Source organism: Carcharodon carcharias, chromosome 2 (assembly GCF_017639515.1).
Source record: "Carcharodon carcharias isolate sCarCar2 chromosome 2, sCarCar2.pri, whole genome shotgun sequence".
NCBI lineage: Eukaryota > Metazoa > Chordata > Chondrichthyes > Lamniformes > Lamnidae > Carcharodon > Carcharodon carcharias.
In genome coordinates this window covers 13,626,668-13,643,042 of record NC_054468.1, presented here as the reverse complement: position 1 = coordinate 13,643,042, position 16,375 = coordinate 13,626,668, and the positions used below count along the sequence as shown (strand labels likewise).

Genomic DNA, 16,375 nt, shown 5'->3' with positions numbered 1-16,375 from the left:
CTTCTTGTTTGACAAATCAAACTAATATAAATAATTAAATGCAGAAAGGAAGAAACATTGGGCTTGGGGATTATTACCTAGCCACCTAGCAATTCATTTGCATACACTCTTGTCTGCATAGCAAATGAAGTATAAGGAAGGACGTGCACAAGGAAATGAAGCAGTAACACTATTTTTAAAATAAGGTATTTACATTTTCTTGATCAATGCCGCCCTCCCATCTCGAGTTTCTCCTCTGCTGAATCAGTGAACCATGTTGAGAAATGATTCCACAGGTGCTGGCAAGCACTCAGCATCTCTGCAAATGTCCATTTTGCACGTGCATTTAGACGACAAGCATCTGAGAGATTGTGGAATGCATCACAGCCAAATACAATGTTGTCCTCACTAGACATTCCCACAAGTACATTTTACAGCAGGTAACAATCTGGAAACTTTTGCTCAACTTTATTTTGATTTTCTCTCCCAAGGAAACTTGGGCGAGTTGTTGTATCCTCCCTTGCTAATTCAGGAGCTGCCAACAGGCATCAACCCAGGGGTCTTCCTTTGCCTGCAACACGCCTCCCAGAAGCAGGAGAACTACATTTTCAAGAAAATCTGGAAATGGTATCCACTTCAGTAGAAAAGTTCCAGCTTTCAGACAGGCAGCTTTCTCTTCTTTAAAAATACGACGACACGTGCTACATCGTTTAATGCACCTTCTTTGTGCAGTGCAGCATCTTGGAGCATGCCCCTTTAAAAGGCATCCCAGATGTGGTTAGAATCTGCACTGATCAATACTTCTTGGAGGCAACAACTCTGAGCACCAGCCTCTCTCAAAGCGAGGGCTTCAAACATACTGGATTATATATTCCGAGAACAGTTTGTTACAATAGTGGTGACAAAGCTATCATAGACGACATACCCTATTTAAGTAAAATTTATCAAGTTTCTAATATTAGCATACTCAGTTCACAACAGTGAAATCTTGAAATACAGATGGCTACAGGTTATTTTTTTCTTTAGGAAATTTGGATTATAAAAGAATCAAACAGAACCCTTCACTCAAAAGGTGATCAAGTTGTGAAATAAGTTATCAGAAAATGTTGCTGAAGTCAGCAGTGTAAATTTATTTATGCAATTATTAGCTACAAAAATAAAAAAATTCTATGAAAAAAGCTTATTGCTTTGCGAGTCCCTAAAACTCAATATGTATGTCACCAGCTCAAAGTACAAAAATCAGTCATCTATTGTCTTTCCTAAGCAAGACACACATACAAAGATTCATTGTGGTCTCATTACACAGTCACAGTGCAACATAGCCAGGACAGAGCTTTTGGAAACTTATCCCACCTGCTCTCAGTCTGGAAGCAGGAATGCAGTCCTACGAGGAAGGGATGATTTGATGCCTGCTCAAACACATGCTTTTCTGTCTGCACCCAATCAATATCCTGTTAAAATGATAGAAAGATTACATAAACTTCAGATCAGACAAAATTCATATTTCATTTCTAACCAGGTTTTTACAACCGCCCCCCTTCAAAAGCATAGATACTGCAGTATTGAAGGGAACTGGATCTAAAGTTAATACAATTTTAATTTTAGCACGGTAATACAATGTGTTGAAGCATTAATACGCAGATATCAAATCACAAATAACACACCAAGTACAAAAATACACCATCAAAATAAAACAAAAGAAAACACGATAAAATCACATTCAAATTTAGAAAACTGGGGCTTGCAATAACAAGCTGAGCATGGTAAAGCCATTACTGAAATAAATATTTCCATTTACTTTAACATTTATGCAAGAGAATTACAAGAATGGGTAAATATTAGCTAAAACCGAAGTGCAAGTTCATAAAACAGAATAACAAAGAACACAATGAATGAAGGGAACAGAAATAAAAGGAGTATTGAAAAGGTGGAGACCACATTTCTATGGCTAACGTTTTCCATGTTCGGATCAGAGATCATTATCCACCTCCAGCATAAACATTACAGTCGACATGTGATTAGTGTCACAGGGTCATGCCCATGCACTTGACTTGTACAGGCAAAAAAAATTCAAAACGTTTTTTTCAAAACTTAAACATATTCCAAGTTTTCTTTGAAACCCATAAAATCTCCTGGTCTCCGGATGCTCGTACCCTGGACGTAAGCTGAAAGATGCACTGTGTGGTCCCTTGGAAGTTCCAATGCAAGGACTCCGTGGGAACTGCCTGGCAAGTTTCAACTTCTATTGGGCATTTTCCCTGCTCCACAGGATCCTCCAAAAAAGCCTCCCACTCTGAGTTAGAGCTGGAACTTTGGATGATTCTGGCTCACTTACCTGGATAGTTACCCAGGAAATGTTGGACTGTAAAAAAAACAGATCTAACTCCTGGGTAACTATACAACTGACCCATTTCCCCTCGACCCCCCAACCTGCTGACTGCCCCCAACCACCCCCTGGCCTCACCATCATACCCACCCTGTTATCCTACCCACTTGTCTCACTCACGCTCATTCACTAACACACTGAAAATCTATTTAAATGTCTCAAAGCTTTTCAGTGTGTTGGTGAATGTGGACTTACCAAAAAGTGGCAGCTGGTGCGTAAAAAAAGGGCTGGGATGGGCATGGCATGCCTTCCCCTTGATTGTGCACTACAATGGAGGACTCCGAGAAAAGGTACTCCCAGAAAGAGGCATGGTTTCTGAAGTCTGGACCAGAAATATGGAGCTCCATCTTAGTGCAAAAATAGGGGCTGAGTGGCAATCTGATGGTGATTACAATTCTTTGTAAGATTCTGCCCAATATTTATTTAACTATGTTCAACTTTGACCATCACTACAGAAGGTTTCACAATGCCTCTGTTAAGAGCCATAAGCTCACGTACAAGTCGTGACCACCTTATATGGATATAATTTCCCCTTACTGCCAATCAAACAGGTTTTCTGAATTGAATTAAAGCAGACCAAGAGACTGTTCAGATTCCTTAAATGCTGCGTAAAAATTCAAAGTGATCAGGAGTTGCAGCCCAAACATGAATTTTCCATTCCCAAATACCACTCCCCGGCCACTTCTTTATCTGAAATCAACCAGAAATCTGCATGAATGGTTATATAGGGATTTGGAAAAGAAAGGATTCAAGGAAGACATCAACAAAAATGCATCATACAGTAGCTCCTCCCATCAAAGATTGGATTCAATTAGCCAAGCCCTACCATGGGCACCACACACTCTGCATCTATCACAAATTTAAACCATAAACAGGAAAGGGAATTTTCATTTCAAACTGAAAATCTGAAGCTCATTCCCTGGATTACACTTCTACAGCATGCTTTACAGTGAAGTTGAACGTACTTTGTATTCACTATCACGTTGTCATAGAAGCTACATTATTACACTCCATGCCGATGTGATTCAACAGCTTGAAGTCAGTAACAAACGTGGATTCTTTCCAAACGGTAATTAAAAGATTAGTGACTCTTCTCAGTATATATCTGCATGGGCGATTTCCCATGGCCAGAAAGTTGTCAGGAAGCACAATGCTTTTCAGCTTTACAGAAATATACTGGGCACATTGCCACAATTGTCCTTGGTGATTTTGATCCCTTGCTTCCTTGCAAACTGAACCCAAAAAAAATGTATAAGGCCTTCTTTCTTTGCATAAGTGACATTGGCAAGCAACTGAACTTTCCAAAGTTTCTTCCACAAAAACCTTCAAAGATTTTGAAAATCTTTAATATTTCCAAGGAAGAATTTTCTTAACATTCAATTTTCAAAATGTTATCAATTCCCAGTTCTACAATTTTTATATTTTCAGAGGCTAACAACTATAACATGATTAAATGCTTCTCACCTCATCATCATTAACCAGTTCCTTCTTCACAACTTTCATTGCATAAATGCGTTCTGTCTTTTTCAGTCGGACGAGGAGGACTTTGGCATAGCTGCCTCTTCCAATGACACGGATCAGATCGAAATCTGGAACCCCTAAACTGGTGGGAGCTTTACCACTTTCCCTGCTGCTCATGGCCTGTTGGGAAAAACAGCAGACCAATATCAGCTTGCTCTTAAATGCAGCAAAATCATGGATCTGAGCAATGATCTGAGTAAGTTGGAGGCAGCAGGTCTCTTCAACAGCTTCTTTTGCAGACAGCCTCATCTATATTATAGACTGCCTTCTGAACACCAACAGCCCTCACCAATATGACTCTCAATAAATCTACCAGCCAAATAGCAATAAAAACAGTCTTTAATCTTTATTAGACTTTATCTTGACTATTTAAAATTAAATCTAGTCTGATCCAACACAACTGCTTTGATGAATTTACATTTGATATGGTAATTGGGAATTCTCAAAATCTAATTTTTTAATGAAGCTACATTTCAACAGGAAGGAACCTGAGGAAATACATACCTGTTGTAAACATAATTATGATTCCAGCATGCTTTTCTGTTAACTAGCAATTTCCCCTATTTTTAAAACACTCTTCAAGCTCTTTTATCAATTAGCTAACAACTAAATATTTACATAGGATTGCGTAGGATGGTGACACAGAAACAAGCCATTCGGTCCAACCAGTCCATGCTGGTGTTTATGCTCCACTCAAGCCTCCTCCCATTTTTTCTCATCTAAATCTACCATTGTAACCATCTAGTTCTCTTCTCCTTCATATGTCTGTCTAGTTTCCCCTTAAATGCATCTATACGATTCACTTCAACCTTCCTGTGTAGCAAGTTCCACATTCTCATCACTCTTTTGGTTTCTTGAGCACTCTCTTAGATTGATGGTTTCTATTTATGCTCTTCCTCACAAGAGGAAATGTTCTGTATCCACCCTATCCAAATATATCTAAAACATTTTAAAGACCTCTATTTGGTCACCCCTTGGCCTTCCTTTTTCAAGAGGAAAGAGGCCTGGCCCGTCAATCCTTTCATGATAGAAACATCCGCGCATTTCTGGTATCATCCTTGTGAAACGATCCATTTTTGAAATAATAGCAAGTACTAAAGGCATTGTCAGAGTTCCTGAATCTAGCAAGATGACAGCCTGACATATCTAGCAAGATGACAGCCTGACATGGGGAAGAAGCTGAACAGAGACAGTTGGTTCTGAGTTTACAAACATATCTTTCGACAAATGACAATTCAGCTCCATGACAGTCATAGAATCATGCAGCACAGAAGGAGGCCAATCAGCTCATCACTTTGGTACTAGCTCTTTGAAAGGCCTAACCAATTATTCCCGCACCCTTGCTCATTGCCCACAGCCCTGCAAAGTTCTCATTTTCAAGAAAGTATCTGATTCCCTTTTGAAAGTTCCTGCTGAACGTGCTCTGACCACCTTTTCAGGTGATGCATTCCAAATCATAACAACTTGATACATTAAAAAAATCTCAGGGCCCCTGCCCCCACCCAGGTTTTTTTAAAATGTCAAATACCTTAAACCTGTGCCCAATGATTACCAACCCTCCTGCCAATGGAAACAATTTATTCCTATCTACTTCAGTTATGTCGAGGGACTGGAGAAGCTGGGACTGTTCTCCTTCCAGAAGAGATGGTTAAAAGGAGATTTAATAGATGTGTTCAAAATTAAAGGGCTTTGATATGGTAAATAAGAACAAACTATTTCCAACAGCAGAGGGTCAGAGGACAAAGATTTAAGGTGAATGGCAAAAGAATCAGACAACACGAGGATTTTTTAAATATATAAACATAGCAAGCTGATGTGATCTGAAGAGCTCTGCCTGAAAGGGTTGTGGAAAAAAATTCATTAGTACCTTTCAGATGGTAAGTGAATAAATACTTGAACGGAAAAAAATGGATAGCTATGGGAAAGAGTGAGTGAGTATAACTAGTTGCATAGCTCTGCTAAAGAGCTGACACAGGCACATTGGACCAAATCAATAATTCCATATTCAATCAAAACCCCTAATAATTTTGAGCACCTCTTCCAAAGCTCCCCCCAAGCTTCAGTCAGCCTCACTAATTTCTTGAAGTCAATAACTGCACTGCATTCCTCCACTTACGGTTTAAAAAAAAATAGTTGATAAAACTGTAGAATAGATGCAAGAAAAAGGCATTCAACACCAGCCATAGTTCTTTGCAACCATTTGAAGTTTCCTATTACTTCCCTGTAACACACAGACACTGACATTGACTATCTGCAAGGGAACCTGAAGATTAGTCTCCCTCTTTAACGGTGTTCCAGCTCTTAACATGTTATCATATTTTAGAATGTTAATGGCCAACAAACACATAGACTTTGGTTCTTTACCTCCTTCTCCTCACCAACATGATCCAGGTTTTCTTGGCTGGAAGATTTATATGGAATAACTGCAGAGAGCATAGAGTGAAATACATTATTACTCAGGATTTCAAATGATATGTTATTTATAAGGTATTAAATTGCTGGAAAAAAGATTTCAATTACTTATTAACATTCAATTATTTGTTGTGGAGAATGCTCATAGTTGGACTTGAAGTTGGAAAAAAAACTCCAAAGAGGATATATTAAAAGAAACAGCCCCCACTGCCTATTGCGGACGTCGCCATGCGAGCGTTAATTGTCCATGTGCAATGGCCAATATAATGCGGTAGTGTAAAAGATCATTTCAGTCACAGTTAGCAGAGAGGGGACAGCAGAATGATGATCCTAGGAAGAACAATTTTGTTAAAAATTACAACTTCATTGGTTGCATGGGGTAGTTGAAAAAATCAAAGACATGAAAAATTGCTAAGTGCGCCCAAAAATTTAATTGAACATCAGGTCTCATCAAAATAATGGACTTAGAGTATATTGCTACTTATAAAAATCAATTTGTAAGAGTGGATACATCACTGCTCCTGAGAGGACAGTAACAATTCACACTGCAGCATGTGATAAAAGTAAATGAAACACCAGTAAAAAAAACAAGAATGCAGAAAGAAAACAAACTGCTCAAACTTGGCATGATTTATACTAACCATTCAAATAGGTTGAAGATATGCAAATAGTTGCAATCATATGATTAAAAAAGAAAAAATAAACCCAAAGGGAAGGCCATGCAGGATTTTTAAGACATCTGAAAGCAACAATTAGAATCTTGAAATTTTGTCATGAGCTATTCTCCATATTTTTTCTAAACAATATTTATGTGCAAAATGTATTGTCAAAATGTGCCCCTAACTCACCATTCCAGTCCAAAAACCTGTCTGCAAGTTCTGCCATATCCATTCTTTGTTTAATAGAAATTCAAATGATTTCACATCAACGAAGGAAAATGGAAATGACAAAGTGGTCCATTTACCATGACCCATCCCATCATGGTGTAACTTACACATCAAATTAGCTACCTTTGCTTACATGCTACTATTTGGCTCACTTCCAAGAGTAAAGGAGAACATAAGAAACAGGAGCAGGTCATATGGCTACTCGAGCCAGCTCCACCATTCAATAACATCACTGCTGATCTTGTACATCAATTCCACTTTCCAACCTATCCCATATACATTGTTTCCTTTAGTATCCAAAAATCTATCAATCTCAGTCTTGGATATACTCAATGCTTCAGCATCCACAGCCCTCTAGGATAATGAATTCCACAGATTTCTACCCATTAAAACTTTACCCCAACTCACTGGATTTTCATTGACCTTTATTGTTTTGAATCCCCGCTGCCAATGCCCATTTTACCAGAGGGATTTTAAAAAGTTTTAAGTGGCTTCAGGTGGGTTTTGGTTTTCCAGCAAACTGGAAGGTCACATTGTGAATGCACCATTAACGTGAGATCAAGCTAATCTTTCTTCATTTAAAATCACACATTCAAACCCAGAGGATTGGCTGTCAAAGAGTATGCTAATCAGCAAACCCTGCAACCCAACAGTGCTCAGTTTAGCAAACAAAATCACGGTAGGAGATTTTGCCCCATCATGCTTGAAGCAGCTCTCTGAAAGCACTATCTATTTAATGATATTCCCCTGCCCCTTTCCCCCCCAATTTTTAAAAATATTTATCCATTTCCTTCTTCAAGACTGTTCTTATTCTCCTCCCACCACTGTTTCTGGGATAATGTTTGATGCATTAATACTCAATGAACACGATGCAGGGAAAACAGAGACAACACAACAATGATAGAGAAGGGGAAAGAAGTAGATGAAGCACTTCATTCTCTGAGAATGGCAGTCAATGAGAAGGTAGGGTCCAGCAGCTTCAGTACTTCAGACTCAAGAAGTGGGGAGGAGGTAGAAATGGAGAAGACAGAAAAAGAAAATGGAAGACCGAGTTGGGGAAACTATTCCACAGTGCACCAATGTGCCTAACTACATTGTGATTGTTTCCCATTCAGATTTGCAATAGTAACCAAGTAAGTTACAATAGCAAGTATTGATGCATAAGTAATACGACAACAGCAAGCAAGGTTTGTGGGCAGGAAGTTAGCAGCCTAAGATTTGCATGCGCACACACACACACACTCAAGATGGTTTTATTTCTATTTTTACTCTGTTTCCCTTCTAATGGTAAGGACAGTGATGAATGGTCAGGACAATGGTGTTTGCCAGAAAACTTTCCTCTGCTGACTTAGTGAATACGTTGGCAGTGAGTACTGCATACCAGGAAGCTCTCAGTATAATTTACATTCAGTTAGCCTCAACAACATTGGTCTCCAGAAAGGAGGAGAAAGGTGAGGAAAGAGGAGGAATCCATCCAGGCTTTCTGCTCCTGACTGCTATGTAATAACCTGTGCTGCAAAATGTGGATGTCTGGTGAGAAAGACTGAGTTCACTTGTGGAGCTCGTGCATCATCATGCAGCCTGCTGGCACTTACTTTTCCAGCTCATACAAACAATGATCTTGGATGAGGTACTGAAGGGCTGCCATCTGTGTCCCAGTATAAGCCTTCATGGAAGGAGGGGAGAAAGTTAGAAGGAGCAAATGACTCACAGTAAAAGTTCTGTGCTTGCAGTTTCTCAATCTGCTCTGTCCACTGGATTCAAAAGGACACCGACCTTTGGGAGTAAGATGATATGTTTAAAATAGTCACAGTTAAAAACACAAAGCCTCTTTACCTGGCGCAATGTTTTCTGCATTCTCTGCACCTGGAATCATATGTTCCTAAACCAAAGCACAAAATCAAGATTCTCAGCTGTGAAGCAGTATGTAAGTTTGAACTTTAGCAATTAAAATGCAAGATGATAATTCAGCAATGTTATCAAACTGACTAAGAATCACTCTCACACCTGATCACCGCTTCCCCAAGGGTAATGATGAGGATGTGTGATCTGTAAAATACAACACAGATAATGCACATTACACAAACATTCCTTTATTAAGCAGATGACACTAATATTGTCACTAGGATTTTGGTGAAGTATATGGACAGCTGAAATTTTAAAACTTACATACTTTCAACAGTACAACTATAAAGTTTTGCCTGAGTTTGGTCACAGAATCTCACAGTGCAGAAGAGGTCCTTTGGCCTATTGAGTCTGCAACGACACGTCAGAAACACCTGACCTACCTACCTAACCCTATTTACCAGCACTTGGCCCATAGCCTTGAATGTTATGACGTGCCAAGTGCTCATCCAGGTACTTTTTAAAGGATGTGAGGCAACCCGCCTCCACCATCCTCCCTGGCTGCGCATTCCTGACCGTCACCACCCTCTGGGGTTTTTCCTCACATCCCTCCTAAACCTCCTGCCCCTCACCTTGAACTTATGTTCCCTTGTGACTGACCCTTCAACTAATAGGAACAGCTGCTCCCTATCCACCCTGTCCATGCCCCTCATAATCTTGTACACCTCGATCAGGTCGCCCCTCAGTCTTCTCTGCTTCAACGAAAACAACCCAAGTCTATCCAACTTCTCTTCATAACTTAAATGTTGCATCCCAGGCAACATCCTGGTGAATCTCCTCTGCACCCCCTCCAGTGCAATCACATCCTTCCTATAATGTGGCAACCAGAACTGCACACAGTACTCCAGTTGTGGCCTCAACAAGGTTCTATATAACTTCACCATGACCTCCCCTACTTTTGTAATCTATGCCTCGATTGATAAAGGCAAGTGTCCCAAATGCCTTTTTCACCATCCCACTAACATGCCGCTCTGCCTTCAGAGATCTACGGACACACACGCCAAATTCCCTTTGTTCCTCAGAACTTCCTAGTGTCATGCCATTCATTGAATACTTCCTAGTCAAATTACTTCTTCCAACGTGTATCACCTCACACTTTTCAGGGTTAAATACCATCTGCCACTTAACCATCCTGTCTATATCTTCCTATAGCCCAAGACACTCAACCTCACTGTTAACCACCTGGCCAATCATTGTGTCATCCGCAAACTTACTAATCCTACCCTCCACATAGTCATCTATGTTGTCTATATAAATGACGAATAATAGGGGACCCAGCACAGATCCTTGTGGTACACCACTGGACACTGGCTTCCAGTCACTAAAGCATCCTTATATCATCACTCTCTGTCTCCTACGACTAAGCCAATTTTGAATCCACCTCATCAAATTTCCCTGTATCCCATGTGCATTTGCCTTCTTTATAAGTCTCCCATGTGGGATCTTGTCAAAGGCTTTGCTGAAATCCATATAAACTACATCAGCTACACTATCCTCATGTACACACCTGGTCACCTCCTCAAAAAATTCAATCAAATTTTTTAGGCATGACCTCCCTCTGACAAAGCCATGCTGACTGTCCCTGATCAAACCTTGCCTCTCCAAGCAGAGATAGATTCTCTCCTTCAGAATTTTCTCCAATAGCTTTCCTACCACTGACATGAGACTCACTGGCCTGTAGTTCCCTGGCTTATCTCTACAACCCTTCTTAAATAGCGGAACCACATTAGATGTTCTCCAGTCCTCAGGCACCTCTCCCGTGGCCAGAGAGGAATTAAAAATTTGGGTCAGTGCCCTTGACTCTCTCAGCAGTCTGGGACACAAATCATCCAGACCTGGAGATTTATCCACTTTTAAGTTTGCCAACACCTCCAATACCTTGTCACTCCCTATATAAATTTGCTCAAGAACCTCGTAGTCTCTCTCCCCGAGTTCCATACCTTCATCCTCATTCTCTTGGGGGAAGACGGATGTGAAATATTCGTTCAACACTCTACCAATGTCCTCTGGCTCCACCCATAGATTGCCCCCTTGGTCCCTTATGGGCCCTACTCTTTCCCTGGTTATCCTCTTCCCATTGATATACTTATAGAATATTTTGGGATTTTCCCTACTTTTACCAGCCAGAGCTTTCTCATATCCCTTCTTTGCTCTCCTAATTGGTTTTTTAAGCTCCACCCTGCACTTTCTGTACTCCACTAATGCAGCTGCTGATTTGCTTCCCTTGTACCTGCTAAAAGCCTCTCTTTTCTTTCTCATCGTATCCTGAATATTTCTGGTCATCCCTGGTTCTCTGGGCTTGTTACTCCTTCCTATCACCCTGGAGGGAACATGTTGAGTCTTACCGTCCCCATTTCCTTTTTGAATGCCCCCCCACTGCTCTTCTGCAGATTCCCCCACAAGTAGCTACTCCCAGTCTACCTTGGCCAGATCCTGCCTTATTTTACTAAACTCCGCCCTCACCCAATCCAAAACATTTTTTGCAACATTTTTGAAGCATTTCAATTATATAACGCTGGGATTCAGTACCCCCTGTAGACAATCTTCCGACTTTTCATTTCCTTAAAAGCAAGGTATTTGCCAGGAATGCTGAAGCTAAAATCCTGTCCATGATATTAGATCAATAACATGCCTAATTTTCAAGGTTTTCTTTAGATTTGTTTATAACTTTAAGAATACCACAAGCATCTGACATTTCTCTAAAATTAAAGCATTGAATATCCTTAAAAGGGTAATAAGGAATTAACATTTTTTGTGCTTATTTCTCTTCCAGCTTTTTGTCCCTTTCCTGATAGAAAAAACTTAGATAGCATGCAGTTTCAAACATTGCTGCAACCTTGCAGTAACGTTCTTTTGTCATATCAGCCAAGATGATGAGTGTTGAACTTATGTTGAGGGGTACAGAAGGCCACACAGAAAAGCCAAATCCTGTCCTAACCCAACATCTGTGAAATTTGCAACAAGATCCCTGGTCAAGAGCAGAATCAAGATTCTACACTGATTTTTTTCTCGTTACTCGCTCAAGGGCAACTGATTAAATCCTTACTGTTAATGACCTGCACACTAACTTGGTGATTTTCCAGGTTCATATACACACTAAACAAACACTCAGAAAAATGCTGCATATTTGAAAGTTTTCTGGAACAATATGTTGTTGAACCATCAAGTGAACAGGCAATGTTAGATTTGGTAATGAGCCCAAAATTAACCAAAATAAAAAAAAATCTAATGTTTACGGAACATCTAGCTAACAGTGACCATATGATAGAATTCAATATTAGGATAAACTACTAATGATACTAAGAGAGTGTTCAGAAAATTATTTTGTAGAACACAAGACATGTACATACCCTTAAAAGGCCAAAGCGCTACACGTATAATTAGACATTCATAAACAAGGGATGTGAGATTATAGTATGGAACTAAATGGAAAGGTTTGCAAAAGGAATCTTAGAGATTGCGTGCACTGGGAAAGAACAGCAAAGGGATACAAAAGAAGCAGTTAGGACTGCAAAGGGAAACGCAAGCAAAGGTTTCTGAGAGATATCAAGGAAAGCAGAATTTTATATTCTAAAATATACTAAAAGAGGGTGTTTAAGACTAAAGGACAGATGCAAATGATACTGTAATTAAAAATCAGGAAATGGCAGTCTTATTAAATAACTATTTTATATAGTAAAGGATGAGGTTCCAGTGATGCTGGGGAAACAAAGTAAATCATGGGATGGAACTAACTAGGTCATTGCAAGCAGGAAAAAAGTGATGGAGAAACTAATGAGATTGAAGACACCTAGGAAAGGATATATTGGCCGTGGAGTGGCTGTTGCACAGATTCACTGGACCAATACCAGGGCTAAACAGTTATATGATGAGGACAGATTGCATTAACTAATTTCTTTGAATACAGAAGATTAGGAGGTGATGTAACTGAAGTGCTTAACATATTCAAAAGAATTGATAAGAGTAGGCAGAAAATATTACCTCCCCACGTCAGGGAGCACTTCTGGAAGGTCTGGAACTCTCTCCCCACAAAAAGCTGTTGAGGTTGGGAGGTTAACTGAGATGGAGTTAGGATACAGATCAGCCATGACCTAACTGAATGTTGGAACAGGCTTTAGGGGTTGAATGGCCTCCTCCTGTTCCCATGTCACAGTGAAATATTGGTAGTTTATTAAAGCAAAAGTATATTGTTTGTAATGTTACTGGATGAACTTAAGCATTTAAGTTTCTTTTCAGTTACAATTAATACTGAAATTGTGGCGCCTTCTCATACAAAAGCAAACCTTTTCATGTACAGTATGGTATCTAAAAAAAAAAGGCAATCTCCATTCACTAGTACCAGTTATTAAACTATTAAAAAAAAAACTGGTACTGCTGGCTGCTTATTTCTGTGCTGAAACCATTTTCTCCACTCGAAACAGAGATATTAGCAAGTAATGTAATGTACAGGGGTGAAGCCTTGAGCAAATGCATACATCAGAGATAAAAAAAAGCCGCAAACACACCAGATCAGTCAGCATTGGAAAGAGAAAGGCAAGCCACCAAGAGCTGAAACGATCAGTTGCTCTAAGAGATTCTTCTTAGAAGAGATAAAATAATTCTCACTGTGAGAATGTTTTGAAAATTTTACCTATCAAGAATATTTCTTGAAATAAAAATCTTAAATCCCAAAGTTCTAAGAATTATAGCATGAGGCTAATAACAAATACTTAAAACTCATAATTCATGTAGTTTTTATCGAGTTGGATTTCTTGTGTTAAGCTCCAATGAGACATGTTGTTACTTGTCAGCATCAGATTCAAAACAGTCATTAAAACTTTTGCACAAAACAGGTCAAGCAGTTTGTGGAAGTAACAAACTTCTTTCCAAAATAAAACTACATTATTGTTTAACAGCGCAAATTCTAACTCACCACAGACAATGCCAATATTCTCAAAAGAACCATTTTCCCCTCCATAAACAGGCAGAACCCAAGTTAAGAATTCGAAAGTATTTTAAAAGAATAGAGAAATACTTACAGCATGACGTCCACATTCAATTGTAACCAGTTTGTGACATTTCTTATGGACCAGAAGCTTACAGTTGATGCATTTATAACCTTGACGACCTAGGCCCCAGATCCGATCAGTACAAAATGCACAGTGCGCACGCTGAAGGAGAGAGCAAGAAAATAAACTTAGTTAAGGGTTTGATGTTCAGCACAATTTGGTTACGGTAACTTTTTATTAAAACCACACAAAAAATCTTATTGCTCATATTCCAAAATCATTTCTAAACTGTGACCTTAATTATTGTGAATACTTGTTATAAGACTAGAAATTTAGGTCATTGTTTGGGGCTTGAAAGTGAGAGGGAGTGATAAGATATTTTACACAAATTCCTGTAACTGATGGAAATGTAGCTCATTTGGGGAGTACACCCAGCTGCTTCTGGTCTAGTCCCATTCCCCTACCTATTCTGGACTCTCAAGTGCTTTCTATTCTCAAAGTCTTCCTCTCTGCTCTTGGGAACTACCTTTCCTTCATTGTGTCCATGCACAGTGGTGGCAACATGTAGCACAGTCATTGCGCATTAACATTGAAATTTCCTGTTCTTCTAAAATCCCAGTGGCTCACTTTGCCCATTTATTGTGCATGGTTTGCTGATTCTTCAAAATAAAGTGAGGGTGTGGGGACGCTTCTCCTGCAAGTAGAGATGGTATAAGCTATGAAGAGTTCAGTAAGAAGTGTTGAACTACAACACTCTTCAAGCCCAAACAAGTTTTTGGACAGAGTCAGAAACAGCCAGCGAAGAATGATGGAAAAACTGTCATGGAGAAAGGGCTGATGCAAATACTTTGATCAGAAAGCACCCATTCCTGGACGTGTCTAGGTATTAATTTCTCAAATAATCTATTTAGAGAGTCCTCCATTAGTGAACCAAGTAATCTTAGCTTTTGTAATATGTGGAGATTTAATTCTGATTCCAAGAGTTTGTGACTACATGCAATTGGTATTTACTGCTCCTGAACCCAACTCCCTTAATCGCATAGTAAACACACAACCAGCTTTAATCCAGGTTATACCTCATTTGTGAGCACCAAATGAAGATGTGGGGGTCAAAAGTGCAAAAAAAAATTACATTCCCTGGCACTGACCTTGAACACATTTTAAAAAAAAAAAATTAACAGTTGTTCTCACTCTGTTGAATCTTTTGGCTTGGAAAGTATGTCCATTTACACAGTACAGCTTTCTCCAGCGCCGAGCACCCCGTCTGTAAATGGACTCTGGAGAAATAAAGAATACAAAGACTGAAACAAAAAACTGAGATATGGACCAGGGTTTTACAGTCCCACCACAGTGTGTCTCGCCTTGGTGGCTGCGGTGAGCCATTTAAATCTCCATTCAGTTTAGTGGGACCATAATATCTAACCGGGCAGGAAAATCCTGGTCATGGTTACACTCTAGTCGCAAGAACAAATTAAGCTGTCTGATTATTAAATTGTATCCCAGAAAAGTGACATCATATTTTGAAAGACAAAAATGCTCAACAGAATCAGAATAGATTGTTCAATTTACAGAATCACAGGGCCAAGCTGTTCCAACACCCATTTTCATCTTTCTTCGTGCCCAAAACCCATAATTCAATCCTCTGGTGCTAGGGTATCAGGAAAATCAGATGGGGCTTGAAATTCCCAGCCAAAGCAGAAGGCACTGACAGGCAACCATATAGAGGTTGTGCGTCAAAGGTTGATTGTGTGAAAAGGTAAATCTTGAGCACTATTTCAGACTATGAAAACAAGGCAAAGGTGTACCTATTCAAAATGGCAAAGGCCAAATTCAGAAAAAAATATAGAAGGAGCTCTTTACATTTAAGGTACTCAAAACTTGGAATGGAGTTATTGATAAAATAATGGATGCTGATAAAATATGATAAAATAACGGATGCTAGCATCACAGATGCCAGTCTTCAGCCAATTCGATTCACTCCACGTAGTATCATGAAACGGCTGAAGGCACTGGATACTGCAAAGGTTATGGGCATTCTCAATATTCCAGCAATAGTACTGTAAGACTTGTGCTCCAGGACTTGCTGGGTCCCTAGCCAAGCTGTTCCAGTACAGCTACAATACTGGCATCAACGCAGCAATGTGGAAAATTGCCCAGGTATGATCTGAACACAAAAAGCAGGCCTATTCCAACCTGGCCAATTACCGCCCCAACGATCTACTCTCCCTCCTCAGTAAAGTGATGGAAGGGGTCATCAACAGTGCTATCAAGTGGCACTTGCTTAGCAATAACCCGCT

At 39.6% G+C, this 16,375-nt stretch overlaps 1 protein-coding gene across 1 annotated transcript in view; it reads right to left on the bottom strand.

Annotated features, from left to right (window-relative positions):
- Window positions 1–16,375, bottom strand: part of prkci (protein kinase C, iota) — a 119,675-nt gene that overhangs the window by 37,723 nt on the left and 65,577 nt on the right. The window contains exons 5-11 of the mRNA XM_041213183.1: window positions 15,270–15,355; window positions 14,109–14,240; window positions 9,193–9,234; window positions 9,022–9,067; window positions 6,251–6,309; window positions 3,830–4,006; window positions 1,333–1,430 (exon numbers count right to left, since the gene is read on the bottom strand). Of these exons, the coding sequence (XP_041069117.1) occupies window positions 1,333–1,430; window positions 3,830–4,006; window positions 6,251–6,309; window positions 9,022–9,067; window positions 9,193–9,234; window positions 14,109–14,240; window positions 15,270–15,355 (640 nt within the window). The remainder of the gene's footprint in view (window positions 1–1,332; window positions 1,431–3,829; window positions 4,007–6,250; window positions 6,310–9,021; window positions 9,068–9,192; window positions 9,235–14,108; window positions 14,241–15,269; window positions 15,356–16,375) is intronic.